At 38.7% G+C, this 17,225-nt stretch overlaps 1 protein-coding gene across 1 annotated transcript in view; it reads right to left on the bottom strand.

Moving 5' to 3' along the window:
• Nucleotides 1–17,225, bottom strand: part of b4galnt4a (beta-1,4-N-acetyl-galactosaminyl transferase 4a) — a 145,595-nt gene that overhangs the window by 27,153 nt on the left and 101,217 nt on the right. The window contains exon 7 of the mRNA XM_084932971.1: nucleotides 13,974–14,041. Coding sequence (XP_084789097.1) covers nucleotides 13,974–14,041 — 68 coding nt within the window. The remainder of the gene's footprint in view (nucleotides 1–13,973; nucleotides 14,042–17,225) is intronic.

Below are 17,225 nucleotides of genomic sequence, written 5' to 3'. Positions count from 1 at the left end.
GTGTATCAGTTCTTGTCCAGGTATCTGGACAAGAACTTATACATATATGTTTAATTTTGATCTAAACGTTGCCCTACTGTAGAGCTATAATTGAAACAACACGTCTTGGTTGAATTTAGGTGGAATTGAGCATATATTTTACCATTTAAAACACCCCTTAACAGTTAGACTGTGTGTGTGTGTTTTCATTTCTGATGTTGTTGACCGAGTTGAAAGAAAAGGACAAAAGCTGAAGGAGGATGGTCACGTGTCCCCCCCCCCCTCCCCATGCATAAACGCCGCTGCATCATCCGGCTGCCCAGCTTTCTGTAACCAATAAATCATTGCAGGTGCACGGGAGCAGTGACAGTGTGCTAAGGTCACTCTCTCATGAATAGGGAATATCTCTCTGTGCAGCTGCTAAAATGGCACTCAGAAAAGTAAGTGCCACTTTCAGCTTTTGGAACCCTGCTCGCCCTCTCCCAAACGATTCAAACATCACCCCATTCATAACCCCGTAATTTACGCTGAGCTGTGATTAAAATCCAAAGACAAATCTTATATTTAACTATAACTATATTAAACACAGTGAAAAGACCCATCATGGTTAATGTTAGATATGCAGCAGGATTGAGTAATTGAGACTTGAGAAGAGACCAGTAGGCAATAAACAGTGAAGGATATCACATGAAACTATTACAATCAGACACCAGTTTTAAAAAGGGGAATTTATTAGAGAAACTAATCTCGCTGTACTAATTCTACCAAATTTCATTTTTGGTTAACACATGCCATCTTTTTTTCCCCCCTGACCAACCTGGCTTACTAATCAATTTTTTTGACTTTTAGCATATCCACTTCACATCCGTGCCCAAACAACTTGAGATCATTTTAGAGAATATGATCCTATTTCCTGAACCTTCATTAGATTCTCTACTTAAGCCTATAATCTGACTCGATCTGGGGGATAATTTAATATGAGAGCTGAGAGGATGCAGCCTGCCGCCACAATATTTCTGTGTTACATTGATTAAAGATATGAAGGACAATCACATTAAAATAAAAGCTGAATACAACATACTACTGCCTGTCAACGTTTGACATCTCTTTCCTTTAGCTCCACTCTTACAGATGCAAGCCTATTCACGGCACACTTGTCCGGCACAGGTTTGCTTACCTTACTAGTTAAAAGAAGCCAGAAAAACCAAACACACAGAGAGACAGCAGATAAAACTATAACTGAAACAAAGGCAAAGTAAGACAAAGAAAAAAAACGTATCACACAGAGAAGCAAATAATGGAAAAATATGAAGAGAGCAGAACATTAAGTTTTATTCACGTACTTTTCTGTCCTTTGTTTATCTATTCCCTTTATAACTTCACAGTCATTTTGTAGGCCATTTCACGTTTGATTTGTGTAATTTTGTTCCACTGTTCATATATTTGTTTACCCATGAGAGAATAACTGTTGGCACTTTTCGGCTTATAGCTATTTCCTGTTTTAAACTTTACATAAATTTGTGTCTTTGCCTTGTTTCTGTTTTCAGTCTGGTGTGAAAAATATGAAGATTTTTTTGGGGGGAAATTAAAGCACCAGAAAAAGATTTGAATCAAAAATAATTTTTCAAAAATGAATATGACAAATTATGATGAAGAGAATTTGAGATACTTCAAAGTGTTTTATAAAACTGAAAGAACGCAGCAAAAGATGGAGAATGAGAAAGACAAACAAAAGAGCATAGAGGAACAGTGTAGGAGGACTGGTCACACCAATCGTGATGGATGATGAGGCAGGCTCCGGACGAAAGAGATGAAGTGACAAAGACACAGACGGAAAGAAAGATGAAGGAGAAGCGATAAATAGCAAATAAACTGAAAGAAAAAAAAACACAGGGGATTATAAATGATTTCTTGAAGGAAAAAAATACATACATACAGTGAATACCACTGATCACTGATCACGTCCTGCCAGAAAAGAAAAGGGGAAAAAAACATTAAAGAACAAGTGAAGGGCAAATGAGAGATTTAAGAGGAAAGAATAACTATTAGTGTGTGACTCAGAGGATGAGTAGAGGACACAAAACAGCAGTCTAATTGCCTGACTAATTGGAGTCTTTGTTTCCAGTTTCCCTTCATTGGGCTGAATGGATAGCGAGACAAAGAAACTTGACTTGGCTGGATAACAGAAGAACAGACTGAAGATAAATACAGAGAATATCTTGAGTGCCTGCCGGGTATCTGCTACCTTTAAAGTATAAAATATTTATTTGCCATGAAATGTATAGAAAATCCTCTCACAGAATCGTACAGAAAAGTGTTGGACCAAAGAAATACTCTCACTCCAGCACACTGACAAACACACACACTCTACTCAGAGTTACTGATCTGGTTTGCAGTGAGCAGAAGTGAAGTGAAATAAAGGCAGTATACTGTCCTCCCCTGGTTAATACCCGTCCTTCTTCTCCTATTGTGAAATCATGACACACTCTCCAATCTGCCAATGGCCACAGCAATTTCCTGATTCTACTTTTTCAATATCTCTTCTCTTTTTCAAACTCAATTTCTCATTACACTATCTGACTGTCACCCTGTCCCCATCTCTCTCCCTTGCCTGATTCCTCCCTCTCTAATACCCACAGGTGGCCTTTAAAAAAAAGACCCTTCTCGGTGAGTACACTTCTTTAAACTACATTAATGATACCAGTGTTTAGAGCTGCCCCAAGGAGGCCCACAAACTTCACTTTTCTCTCCTTGCGCTTTCTCCCCTCTTCATTCCATTTCTCATACATTCCTCTAATCCATCAGAGAGCTATCACGCTGCTCTTCCCTGCAGCCTCAATAAATCCTCTTTCTTCCATCCCCTCCCTTCGCTCTGCCCCTCTCCATTCTCCTTCATTCCCATCCTCTTTCCCCATCTCTCGCTCCCTCTCTTTTTTGTGTCCGTCACTTCTTTCTGGCTCTTCTCACAGAGTCTCCTTTTCCTTTATCTACCACATCCAATCCCCCCATATGTAATTATCTAATACAACATTATAGCATTACTTTCTCCAGTGCCTTCCTCCCCCCGTCCATGTGAAGAAGAAAAAAAAACTACACTCGGTGGGTGTATTTGTGCTGCGCTAAAGCAGATGCTCTTTTGATCAGAGAGAAGTGCAACTATAATTATTACACTGCATCAAGGTAAATCTATAGAACATGTACAAGTGACTGAAATTGTATCTGCAGCTAAAAGATATACACGGATAATTCGTGTGATATTTTATGCCGTTTTTTTTGTAAAGTCACAGTACCCACTATTTTAGTGCCATAAACACTCATTAATGCACCAAACATGCTTTAATCCACACATTTAAAAAAAATCTACCAATTGTTGAGCAGTGCAGCAGCCTGGCTGTTTCAGAGATGCTCTGATCTAGTGTCCTGGCCACACTGACTTGGATCTCATCAAAACCGTTGAGGTCTTTAAACTGACACACATTGCCTGAACCCAACTGAGTGTTCTCTTTATGTCTAATAAATGCCAGATATTTCTCATCTGTTTTAATATTCATGAACGACTTTCACAGAGTTTCACATACTCAAAAAAAGAGTGCAAGAAGATCAAACACTGATTCCTGCCTCACCTTGGCACACCTGGCCAACTGTTAACCTGTTAAAAGTGTCAAGTTTTCAGTTTCCAGTGTAGAAACCATCTGACAAGCACTCTATATAGAGCTGACACCTTTAAGCACAGTTGGATTCAGTTTATTAACAGGATTTCATAGCAAAACAAAAAAAATATATATTTAAAAAAACTAATGTGCTAATGATGTGTCAGAATTCTTTTCTAAATACTGATCTCTTCTTATCACATGCTGAAAGATCCCGGATATTCCGCAAGTCAATTTCCAAACAGCTTACATATGACTTTGCTGGCTGCTCAGTATGTAAAGTTAGACTAACCTCACCCTTCATCAACATGACTGTTGGTCGCACTCCTGCATTACTGCCAATCAGATGTTAGTTTCTGCAGTTTTACACAGCTCAAAGTACATCAACACCCGAAATTCATTCTGATCAAACCTAAGCCACTGCACACTTGAACAGAAAGATTCTCTTGAGCATAGATTTGCGTCTCAGCAGGCTCCCGTCACTCATAGAAACAGATGGTGGAGTAAAGGCCCGAGGGAGGAAAGCAGGACAGAGAAGTCACGGCAGTTTCCTGGCAAACAGCTTCATTCTAGTTCAACTGTTACAGGGTATCAGCCAATTACTATTAGCAGAAAGAGGTTAGAAGGTCCTCACGCGCAACCAGGGCCATGTGTGCACACAAGAGGTCACTTACATACAAAAAAAAAAACAAAAACTAAGAGATCCCAATTGGAATCAACATAGAGTGTCTTAACGAGGCAGTGATTTTGGAGTGATATAGCAGCAATTTATAGTTTTGATTGCTGTCGTACTTCCTAATATGAAATTGAAATTGAACAAAGGTTCAATTTGGCTGAAATCTGGTGACCATGAAGGTCAGAGCATATCATTCAAATCTTTTTTATACTTATCAAACCATTCAGGAGCTCTGCTTCAGCCATCCTGGATAATACCACGCCCATCAGGTTAAAAATGCTTTACAGGAAAATGGTAATCACTCATAACATTCTTTTATTGATTTTCAGTAATACGTCCCTTGATGGGCAAAAATGGATCAAAACCACTCCAGAAAAAAGTCTTTCAGAGCATATCATGAAAGCCAGAAGATGCAATGCTCAGCTCGTGTGCGTGCTAAATCTGTATTCCTATGATGTCACGTGCAAAAATCTCTACACTTTCCTCTCTCAAAGTACTAAAGTCTCTTCACCAGCTAATAGCCAGCAGTGCTTAAATGATTCAATTATAGATACTGAGAGATCCCATAGAGAAATAACTGGTCATTCTCCACTAGGTTTCACTCAGTGTTGTTGCAAAAGGTGCAGTGGACTCTCTCCTCCCAGTTACTATCAGTCCTTGAGGTTCTTTACCAAGTCATGCATATAAACAAAACAAAACTATTGAAATAGAAGTAAAAAAAAATGCAAAGGAAGAAGAAAAAAGGTGGTAAAGAAGAAGTAAAAACAAATAATCCATCACATGTCACATGTGTACTCACACAAACTGAAGAACAGACCCATGTGTCTTTGGAAGATTTGAGTGTGAATGGCATTTGGAGCTTATGAATTGAATACTGCTCCTTCTAAATGCCAAATGTGGCATCACAGACAACCTTAGAATCATTTTCGACCTTTGCTTCTCATCACATCACTGCCAAAGTTCAGAAACAACCATTTCTGATTCGAGGCATTACAGACTGAAGGAAACGTCAGTGTGCCAGGGGCTGGTTCTGTGACCCAGCGTTTTCTGTTATTTTTTATTGTTGATTTCTTATGTTAATATTATGTTAAAATCATGTGCTGTTCTTAAGTTAAGGGTAGAGTTGAGTTGTTTTGTATTAGTTATTTCATAACTTTAAGTTCTATTATTGTTATTATTACTTTGTCTTTGTTAAGTTTTAGTCTGGTTTATGTTTTTTCTATGTTCCCCTTGTGTCTCTCTCTCTCTCTTACTCCCTCTGTCTCTTGTGTAAAGCTTGCGTGTCCCAGTTCATGTCTCTCCATGTTTCCTGTTTTATTTTGAAAGTATTGTGTTTCTATGTTCAGTGTGCTTAGTTATACTCTTCCCCTGTGCATCATTATGTTCGTTTGTGTTAGCTGTGTCTCCCCACGTGTTTCCACTTTCCTCATTACCCTTATGTGTATTTAATCTGTTTTCATTCAGTCTTTGTCAGGTCGTCTGTTTGGTTTCATGTCTAGCCACACCATGTCTCAGAGTTCTTCTTACTGATCAGGTTCATGTTCAGTTTATTTCATAGTTCCATTGTCGCATGTAGCTGTTTAGTTCCACGTCCATGTCTCTCATCACAGTTTTCATAGTTTATTAGTTATTACCCGGTTTAGGTTTTCAGGGTTTTCAGCCAAATAAACGGCTCGCCTTTTGTTTAAACCATAGTTTGTTTCTCCAGTGTCTGCATTTGGGTCCTCTTTCTCAATCCCACACAGACTGTCTCCACAGACTGTGACACAGTGTTTGATTAAATTTTTGCAATGGAACTTTTACTTTAACTGAAAAATTCCAAACTGAAAATTTTTTAATACGTTAACAAATTAAATAAAAATACAAATCACAAAAAGCAAAAACTAAATGCACCAAAAATTATGTGAAACTTTTTCACATCAAAACCACATATAATAAATATACACATAACTTTTTTTCAGTTTTTTTCAGCGTACAACTACCTCTTCAAACTGTTGTATTTGTATTGCAATATCTGTTCTGAACTTCTTAAATTTTGTCCCTGAAACTAATAAAAACTGAACTTTTTCAAAGAAATACCCTGAAATACCCCAAATATGCAAATCTACTCTGGAAACTAATAAAGTAACTGAAAAGAAAAATTCTAATTCAATGAAAAAAAAAAAAAATCAAAGCAATAATAACTTGTGGTGCTGGCAAGATTTTTTTCAGCAATTAAAATGATATTCCGATTCAGCAATACTGCCACATACAGATTTACAAAAGCAAAGAAATGGATGAGCCAGACTAGCAGCACAATAGCAGCTCCCAATAAAAAGGAACACAATAAGGCACCATGTTTTGGATATGTGCAAATGCAAAAAAAAAAAAAAAAGTACATGTCTGAAAATAGGATAATAAACTCATGTGACTAAAGATTCATTTATAGTGTTTTCCAGGCAGGAAGTTCTTACAGGTCATGAACAGGTTTCAGTTAGGGTGGTGAGTATCTTTTATGATCCATTGGGTTTGGGCAGGGCATCAATGCTTGTGTATCTCCTGGAGGGCAGGAAAATCACCTCTGAAGAGCGTTGCATTCCTCTACGGTGCAGTTTTTGTACCAGATGATGCAGCAGCACAGCAGGATGCTTTCAATGGAACTGAGAATGCTGGAGCTCACGCTAAATTTCTGCAGGTGCCAGAGGTTGTACAGGGGTTGTTGAGTCTTCCTCATCATATTATTGGTGTGCATGTGGACAGTTTGGGATCCTCTGTGATGGTCATCTGAGGTTCTGTTAATGTAAACGGGGTCATGCTCTCTCCTTGTCTGCTTGAAATCCACAATCAGCTACTTGGTCTTATTAACACTGAGAGCAAAGTTTTCTTGGTTATCAAGAAACCATTGTGTCAGATGGCTGATCTCGATCATCCATGGTTATACCCATCATACTACTTCTAATCTTCAACTAATTGCCAATCACGTTCCAATTTAAGAGCCAAAAAATGTTCTAAAATCGAGCAGAGCAGCAGCCCAGCTCGGTCTGAATTCAGGATGGTTCAACTTATAGAATTTTAGTAAATGTCAATCACGCCCTGGTGTTGTGTGTGCAGCCTGAGGCTCTGTTAGCTGTTTCAGAGAGACGAGATAGTGTTGACAGGGTTATCCGAGTTCCTTATCTGACTACTTCACTGTCACTCATCAAGCTGTTGTGACAGCACCTAGCAGGCACTGCCAAACTATCAATTCACAGCAGAGGTGGAGACAGATAAAAAATTATCTCAAATTGACACTGTTATTCGATTAAAAGTCAAAACAACATATTCTGCTGGCATCAGAAAAAAAACGTTTTTTGTGCTTCTTACTTTGATTTGATGTTTTTAAAGTTTGATTTTAAATGCACAGAAATGTAACAACAAAATATGTTCTATGTTTAGTGTCATTTGATTAAACACAGTAGAGCACTGCTGACTCAGATTCTGGTGTTGAAACTCCCCGAGTGTATACCAAGAGGAGGAAAGCACCCTGGATGGATCACCATCACAGGCAGAAAACGAGAGAACCCGCAGAAAATCCACAAAGACTCTGCAAGAACATGCAAACTTGACACAGAAAGAGCCTAAACAGCAGAACCTTCTTTCTGTAAGGCAGAAAATGAATGTGGGGACATATTAAAGAAACTGAAGCTGTCAAATGTTTTCTATTGTTCTTCACAAATAACAGAGTAGCTGTCAAATGATGATCAAATATTATTTATATTGTGTTCCAAAAAACGAGCATGTCACCAGAAATCTAAAAATTGGTTTTAGTGGTGGTACTATAATTCATTTGATGATATGCTTACACAAATCCTTACTTGGATCTATTTTAATGAGGAACTAAAAAGTGTTTTGAAAGCAAGGAAAGGGCTGAAAGAGAATATCAACACCCTCTATTTTCAAATTTTAATAAGCTTAATCATATTACACACAAATACACCCGCTCACTAATAGCATGAGTCATCACCTCCAGGAGTTGATAGCCAGGTGGTGTAGATGACTGTGGATGACATCTATTAAAACTGCCACCTAGGATGAACTTCCACACTTCATGGCAACAGGAAGGCCAACATGTGAGAAAACCATCATTCCAGCTGGTCTTTGAACTGCGTGCACACAGAGAAAGCATTCCTACTTCTTCCCCTTTTACTGCTTTTAATTCAATGTTGCACTGTTATTGTCACTATGACACGAGGTTCAGCAAGAGAGAAAGAGTGGACCACAAAAAATGAAGGGAAAGATGTGGCAGATGAAAGCACGTTATCCAAGATGACTACATGTTTGATTTGATCTGTTTTATGTGTGCCTGTCCATCTATTTGAATATGCTTAAGTCTGTGGATGTACGTTTTCTAGTTGCAGTTGCCTCTGATTGCATTGTATGGAGACCTCCAACAGCCAAGTGAAGTGTTTAAAGTGAACCTCTCAACAACAATATGTTTCATTCCCTGACAATATGATTCAGCCCTGCAGCAGCCATTAGTCACTGTTCACTCAACTCTACTACAATCTGCTGTACAGGTCCAATGAACCAAGACATATATATATAACCACAGTCCAGAGTGTGAAAAAAACGAGCATGCATTGCATGCATCTATGATTTCAAACTTCCACTAGATCCAGTGAGACATTTGTCAGTGTTAACTGAACACCTACACTGACTTAGAGCGTCACCTCAGAGGTCCATTTACACATCCAACCAACACTTCTGATGTTATCACACTGTATGTTCTGTCACTTTCTTTTTTTTTGCTGGTCTGGAGCATTCAGGTGTGTGTTAAAACAATACCAAAGAGTACAGACAACAGCAATGCTCTTGAAGAAACAATTCTACTACAATCTGCTGTACAGGTCCAATGAACCAAGACATATATATATAACCACAGTCCAGAGTGTGAAAAAAACGAAACAACCTTGCTAACGTAGGAGTGTCTGTGTTTCATTCTGCTCTCCTCTGTTCAATTACATTTCTGACGGCTGCTCTCTGTTTGGCTCCGTTCTGCTCTGTACTGTTTGACTCTTTTAGGCTCCATTTTAATATAGCTCTGTCTCATTCCATCTAGTTCTGAGCCCACTATGAATAAAACCAAGAACAGCAGCACAGTGTGAGAGCTGTTTTAAATTGCAGTTTTGATTAAGGCTTTGTGCAGAACTTAGCTATGGCAGAATGAAGTCTGTAAATAGGCTCAAATGGCCCTGAACTTATTCTCCAATAACAAATTGTACAAGAAGATCAGGCTGACAAGGGCCTCATGTGTAATGACTTATAATTTTCGCAGTGCCCATCTACAAAATTGAGTGTAATAAAAACCCGGGAACACTGAAATCATTTAGTTTTGTTCGATTATTCCTTGATTTTATCAGGTTTACAGATCTTTGAAATTACCAGGTTATAAAATCTAATGAGCAATAATAACAGCTGCTCACGTCGTCTCTTTTTTTAATAAAAAATAGATGGAAAGTGATATGTTATTCTCTTCTGCACTGCTAATTTGCTCATTTCAATTCCATCCCATCTAATTTGAAGAATACCTTTTTATGAAGGCATGGCAATTAATCCTTCTGCACAGATTTACCACGTTTGGGAGGATATCCTGCCACAAACAGATCGAGTGCAATGGTGTGTGAGGGATGCAAGTTGCACGGGGCAGCACAGGGAACATGTGGAAAATGACAAATTAATTTTTTTTTTGCTTTGAGGTCCCACAATAAAGCCATTAGCTGCAGAGCAGACTTTCAAATGGTGCAGTATTTAACAAGCACATTCACATTAATGCAGACAGGCCTGTGTTTTTTTGCATGCAAAAGTATGAACATGTTCTCTGATGTACACCCACACAAGAAATAGCAAAACCGATTTTGTATAATTATATTGAAACTGACTTTCATGTCCTCTTTGACATGGCTCCTCTAAAGCAAGTGAAAGTGAGCAGCTATAAAATCAAAATAGATTTGACTTCAGTTATCAAGCTTAAAAGCGCACAATTTTCAACTTGCTTCATGTCTGGGAAGAACAAAATAAATAAATAAATAATGACATGACAGAGAAATCATAAATCACTTTACACATCAAGGCCAGGAAACATTAAACACTTTCGGAGAGGTAGATGAAGGCAACAACTGCTGTGTGTTAATCATCGTTATATCAGATTTCAGTGGGATAGACAACACGCAGTCCAGCCTTGTTCTCTTGAACACTTCCCCTTGACTGGCATAAGTTAAAAAAAATAACGACAACACACCCAAAATACTTTTAAGCAGATGCAAAATACATTCACACGCAGAAACACAGTAACAGGTCACGAAACTTGAAGTGTCACATTCAAATTCCTCTGCTGCACAACCTTTTAAATGTTCCTGTCATAATCTGCCTCCACGCTTGGTTGCTTTGTTGTTGTCTTGTTATTGTGGGAGACTGCAATATACTTGTCAGACAGGAAAAGAAAATAGAAAAACTTTCAACCGCATCCTTCTGTCTCTTCTTCTATTTCATTTTTGTCACCTCTTTGCTCTCCCTTGTAGGCTGGTGAGCTTTCCGTGCTAACCAGACCCAGTTAATCCTACGCACAGAAATAAAGTAACACTTGCACATACAGCATTCATGAATAAAAAGGACTTCAGCATTATGATTTGGTTTTATCCCGGCACAAAAACAACCTACACATAACAAACCTGCCAAAAAACAAAAGCACGTAGGCACAAACCGTGACGATAACCTACCGAAACCTCCAAAGGAAACACAATTTAAAAGCACACACACTGAGGTGTTACGTATGTGTAACTTCCAGCCAAGAACCACACTACCACTTTTTTGTCATGAAGACCTGGAATAAGAACAGACTGTACAAACACACAAGAGACTAAACTGTGTGCGTGGGTATAGCTTTACAAAAAACAAGAAAAAAATTCAGCACCAGTAACAATGAGAATTCAGTATATGATTAGACGCTGGTGCGATGGAGAGAGTCAGCCTGAATAAACTGTAATGTAAAATCAATATAAAGAACGTAAAGTTCGTCGTGAAACATATTCCCTGAATGTGTGCCATCTCATTGGGTTTTCATAGCTTGGGATGTGGTTCCTTTTGATAATGGAACCATCACACTGGGGATATAAAATGGCAAGCAGGCATGACTGATTTTCATAGTACCATTATTATTTTTAATCATAATATAGAGCTGCGTTTGGAAGTATCATGTTCAGTATATTTTATTTTAAAACTGAATTTCAAAAACAGCTGTATAGTGTTACACAAATGGCCTTTGGGACAGGAATAATCTGGGCATCTGATTTTTTTATGCATGTTTGTATGGTATGTATGCATGTATTTTTTAAGCATTGCATGCATCTATGATTTCAAACTTCCACTAGATCCAGTGAGACATTTGTCAGTGTTAACTGAAAACCTACACTGACTTAGAGCGTCACCTCAGAGGTCCATTTACACATCCAACCAACACTTCTGATGTTATCACACTGTATGTTCTGTCACTTTCTTTTTTTTTGCTGGTCTGGAGCATTCAGGTGTGTGTTAAAACAATACCAAAGAGTACAGACAACAGCAATGCTCTTGAAGAAGCAATTGTTTCTGCCAATTAGTTGGCGAAGGGTTATATGGTAATTTCCAAACAATTTCAAATCCAGGTGTGGACGTTCCTGCAAATTCATCCCAAGGTCAGACCGAGCAATGTTCAGAGAAATGTTAGAGTCTGAAGGCCTCAGTTAGCATGTTAAATGTTAAAGTTCATGAGAGTACAATTAAAAGAAGACTGAAAATATATAATTTGTTTGGCTTTCTAGGAGAAAGCTTCTTCTCTCTAAAAAGAGCATGGCAGCATGGTTTAGATTTGCCAAGTTTTATCTGAACAAAAAGTTTTTACAGCGTCATTTGGACAGATGAGAGCAAAGTGGAGATGCAGCATCTCCATAATGCACAGTACCAGTTTTGGTGAAAACCAAACACAGCACAACAGCACAAACACTTTATACTAACTGCCAGGACTGTGGTGGAGGGATCATTATTTTGGTTTTTGGTTTCTTTGCAGCCACAGGAACTGGACACCTTGCAGTCATTGAGTCGACAATGAACTCCTTCTCCACTGTCCACAGTATTCTATAGTCAAATGTGAGGTTGTCTATCTGACAGCTAAAGCCTTGGGCAAACTGGGTCATGCAAGAGGACATTGATCCCAAGCAAGGCAGCAAATCTACAACAGAATGGCTGTAAAATAAAAGAATTAAAGTGTTGCAGTGGCCCAGACAAAGGCCAGACTTCAACCCGACTGAAAGGCTGTGTTGGGACCTTAGGAGAGCTGTGCATAAATGAATTGTCACACACTTGAATAAACCGAAGCAATGTTGTAAAGGAGAGTGGGCCAAAATTCCTCCAGAATGACATAAGAGATGGATTAAAAGAAAAAAAGATTACTTTAAGTTGCTTCAAGTTATTGCTGCTCAAAGCAGCTATAAAAGCTATTCAATCACGGAGAGTATTTATTTTTTGCGCTCACCGCTTCTGCATTTTGGCTTATTTTTGTTAAACAAATAATTACAGTGTAATACATCATGTATTGTTGTTCATCTCTAATTTTATGCCCTGGTAAGAACTAAGACAACCCACACAGAATGTGAGCTTTCTTTCTACACTGTATGTAGTTATAATTGTTCATAACCTCATTTGTTACATTTAAAAGATCCAAGTATCCCTTAACTTCACCCCAAACACCAGTGATTTGAATAATTTAGACTAACACTTGTGCTTCATTCAGTCAGGCAAATGAGGCAACCCAAAGGAACAAGAGCTTTTAGAATCGGTTCTCCTGCACAATCATATAAACTTAACAATGACTTCAGAAGCAAAGTGGATGCGGATAAGTGCTTACAATCACAATGTGACAGATATTATGTTCACTTTGTGAATCTGTGGCTGTCTGTATGTCTCTGTTGTCTCTGGTGTCCTGCAGGTTTTAGATCTCACCCTGGGTCAACACACCTGAGTCAAATTATTAGTTCATTACCAGGCCTCTGGAGAACTTCAAGACATGTTGAGGATGTAATTTATCCATATAAATCAGCTGTGTTGGTTCAAGGACACAGCTAAAACCAGCAGGACACCAGCTCTTGAGGCCTGGAGTTCCCCCACGCCTGACCTATACAAACACAACTGTTCTGTACTAGTCAGACTGCAAACAGAAACCAGTACCAAAAATCATGTTCCTTGATAATATCTGCATCTACCTAGAGATTACCTTTATTGCTATAAATTAGGTTGTAGAGTAATATTAATGTGCAAATACAGCAATTGCTGCAGACTGCTGCTTAACAGGTAAAGAGACTATTTAACAGAAACAACCATGGAAGACTAGATATTCACATCCTGACTCTTAGTACATATATGGTCTTGCTAACAGCTTTCAAGTATTCCGAATTGTGTTTAGGTACTTCCCCCTACAGTGTATACAGACTGCATTTTGCTATGATGGTACAAATACACACACACTGACAGGCTTACAAGCTGAAACTAACAAAACATCCGGCAAAACCTTTCCTGGGAGATCCTCCATCAGATTCTTGTGCCCTTTTGGTCTCTCTACTGCTGAGAAAGTGAAATAATTTTGCCATCCTGATACGTGTGTGGTTGTCAGAGGTACTTACTGCACAGACTTCGAAGACTGGGACCTGAACTTGCTAAACTCGCCTGGAGCGGTCCACTCTGTCCCCAGCTGCAATACAGAAGAGACAAGACACAGGTCAGAGAGAAGTCTACGACAAGCTGGAGAAGAGAAAGGGGCTCCACAAGCCTCAGAGCAGTATGAAAAATTCAGTTTGGTTTGCAAATCTTTTTAGAAATCAGCTGTGTGCTAAATAAAATACCAACTTTATCTTCATTGGGTACAGACAGAGACTGGTGTCTCAGTTAGCAGGTGGATGTCCTAAACTTATTTTTAAGTCAGAAATTGGATTGGTGGATCGCAAAGGACACCAAAAGATCCTGACTGCCTCCCTGGTTAGCAACATAAATGAAAAGAAAATGAGAAAACAAGCTAATACATCCCAAAACAACAGGAAGAGTCAATCAGAAGGAAAGTTTGGAAAGGCAAAGTGAGCTAACAAATGAGAACTAATGACAATAAACAGACAGAAATAGAGGAAGTCAGATTCCCTGCCAATGCTGACTCTGAGAAGCCAGCTCATCTAAACCCCTGGGGTTCCTGTTTTGGCCCTGTGGTTGAGTCGGTGCCCATTCATTCTCTCAGCAAGCCAACACAAGTAATTAGGGCCCCTGCTGTTGCTGATCCATAATGAAAGAATGAAACTAAGATCACAGTGGGCATGTCTTTAATTGTTTTTGTTGGCCACACAACTGAGTTTGAGACTGGTCAAAAGACATTGTTGTGAGTGGTGCTAACAAATCAAAAGAGAGTAAATAGCTGTTGATCCTCAATCTGTTACACAATACATGTTCACAGAGAAAAACATATAGTGATGCACATGCATACACAAACAAATCAAAATGGCAATTGTACAGTGGCATATCTGAATGTGTTTGCTGGCATGAAAGGAGAGTCCCTATGATAATAAACCTTAAAATCATGCAGCCTGTCCAAAGCCAATCAGGCCCCTGGCAATGCTGACGCCTCTGAGAGTCTTTGTGAGGCTACTGAGTAGAGAGGAGGAGGACACAATGTGTGCTACTGTGCTTTCAACTCTGAAGCCCACAGCATCTTGCTGCCACAGTGCATATTCACACCAACATTCCCTTCAAATATTCCTCCGGTAGGAGTTAGGTCACTGAAAGTGAACATCAGGGAAGCTAGCTAACCGAGCACTAAGCAAAGTACTCCAGTAGCTTTGCATTAAAGATGAAGATACGTTTGCAAACACCTACGTGAGCATTTACTGGAAACAACTGTAATAAACTTTGTCCTCATATTTTTTGTGCAAACTTGTTACCGTACTTGAATGTTGTGTGTCAGCTGTTTTTGTATGTTATTTAAAAAAGAAAGACTCACTTCTTATGCTGATAAGCTAAAATCTGCCATGTGGATATGACAGCCTACAGAGTGAATGTCTGTTAACAGTAAAATTGTGCCGCTGGATACCAGATGTTCCGGCTAACCGTTTGATCTGTTACACCTATTATTTACAGTTTTATCAGTCACAACAATTCCACACATGCTTCTATTACTTTCGACAGTTAGTAACCGACCTCCATGACAGTTAAAATAACTCACAAGTTTCATATGACTACACGAGGCATTTCTGTAGAAGTGTAAAATCTTTCAAAGCAGAGGAAATTGGTGAAAAATGCAGCACTAAATTGAAATAGTCAACCTATGAGAAGACATTATTGAAAATGTCCCTATTACTGTACTGTACTTGCACGGTTTATGTTATACTCTCCCTTCTTTCAGGGTTTTTTTTCCTGAACATAAAAGGTAAAATAGAAAGCTATCACACAGCAGAGACAGCACAGGAAAAATATCAATCTCACCAAGTCGTGTCATCTAGTGCTGACTCTACATGCAGGAAACCTTCTGAGAGCGCATACAGGAAATCATTAAATTATATCTCTACAGACATTCGATTTATTTCCAAAGTAAATAGAATTTCTGGAGTGAAACTTGGTTTTATATAACTGGGATTATATTTACCCCGTCCTTTGAGCTCTAAACCTTTATGTGCCACGAGACGACTTGCCTATTTATGCTCTGCAAAAATAGTTGATGATTTAGATTATTTTCTGAGCAGCTCAACAAAATATAGGATTCATAAAAACAAAAAGTCAGGGCGAACATAATTCAAAATTAAAGCCTTTTTATTTTTAATTTAATTGTCTTTTTGTGTCTCTTTTTTATGGTAACAAAGACATCAATCAACGGTGTGCATTGTGGTTACAAGGACAAAAGCTCTCCAATGAAAGGAGCAGATGTTCTTTAAGGTGCACATGCAGACATGCATAACACACACACACACACACACGCGTGCGCACACAGAAATGTTTTCTCACTGAAGGATGAGTCATTGCTTAGTGAAGGCAGCATCTCCTCACCAGAGTAGGGAAGAGGTAAATCAGAAAGCAAGCAGCCAGAGATTGATGAGGGGTTACTCACACACAAGCACACACACTACTCATTTTACACCTTAAAACACAACTTCTCACTTGCATTTTGTCATATTGTACTTCTACTTCTGAAGTCCCCTATAAAAAAAATATAAGCCGGCAAACTTGGCAATCCAATTTCTTCAACTTAAATTGATCGAAGAAGCCAGAGAGATAGGACGTTCATGTACACTCTTTTTATTTTTTGCATCTGTAAAGCAGACACAAACACCCACACTGCGCATCTGTGTGTGAACCTCACCCACATATGTGGGTACCTTAAGAAATCTAATTTCAGATGGCCACTGGCCCTGAAACACTGAAAAGCGAAACACAAAACAGGGTCGAGAGATAAAAGAAATATGAGTGTGCAGTGGAGCTATGGAGACATTACTCCTCTTTCTATCAGCTCCTTTTCTCCTATACACTCCTTTTTTCCCCTGCCCAAGTAAGACGAGAAAAGTAATAGAAAAACAGCTGACCTGTGATATAATGTGAGTGCTGCTTTCTTGCTCTTATTCTGTCTTGCCTTCAATGTGTTTTTTCAATTGAATCCAAACTGCGAAATTTTAATGACTAAAAGCTCCTCAGCACACTTTAACCTTTTACCAGCACTGCTGAAGAGGTGGACACAAGGACATACCGGGATTGGTCTGTGCGTACTGTTTATGTCGGCTTTTATTCAATTTAAGTACACTGGCAACAAAAGAAAATAAGGGACAAACTTTAAAATGAAAATTGTACCAGAGCAACGATCCTGACATTTTACATGTATTGGCTATAAAAATATTTAAATTTAACAG

This window comes from Perissodus microlepis, chromosome 7 (assembly GCF_051167445.1).
Source record: "Perissodus microlepis isolate ML-2025 ecotype Zambia chromosome 7, ASM5116744v1, whole genome shotgun sequence".
In the NCBI taxonomy this organism is placed as follows: Eukaryota; Metazoa; Chordata; class Actinopteri; order Cichliformes; family Cichlidae; genus Perissodus; species Perissodus microlepis.
This window is presented reverse-complemented; position numbering and strand designations above follow the sequence as displayed.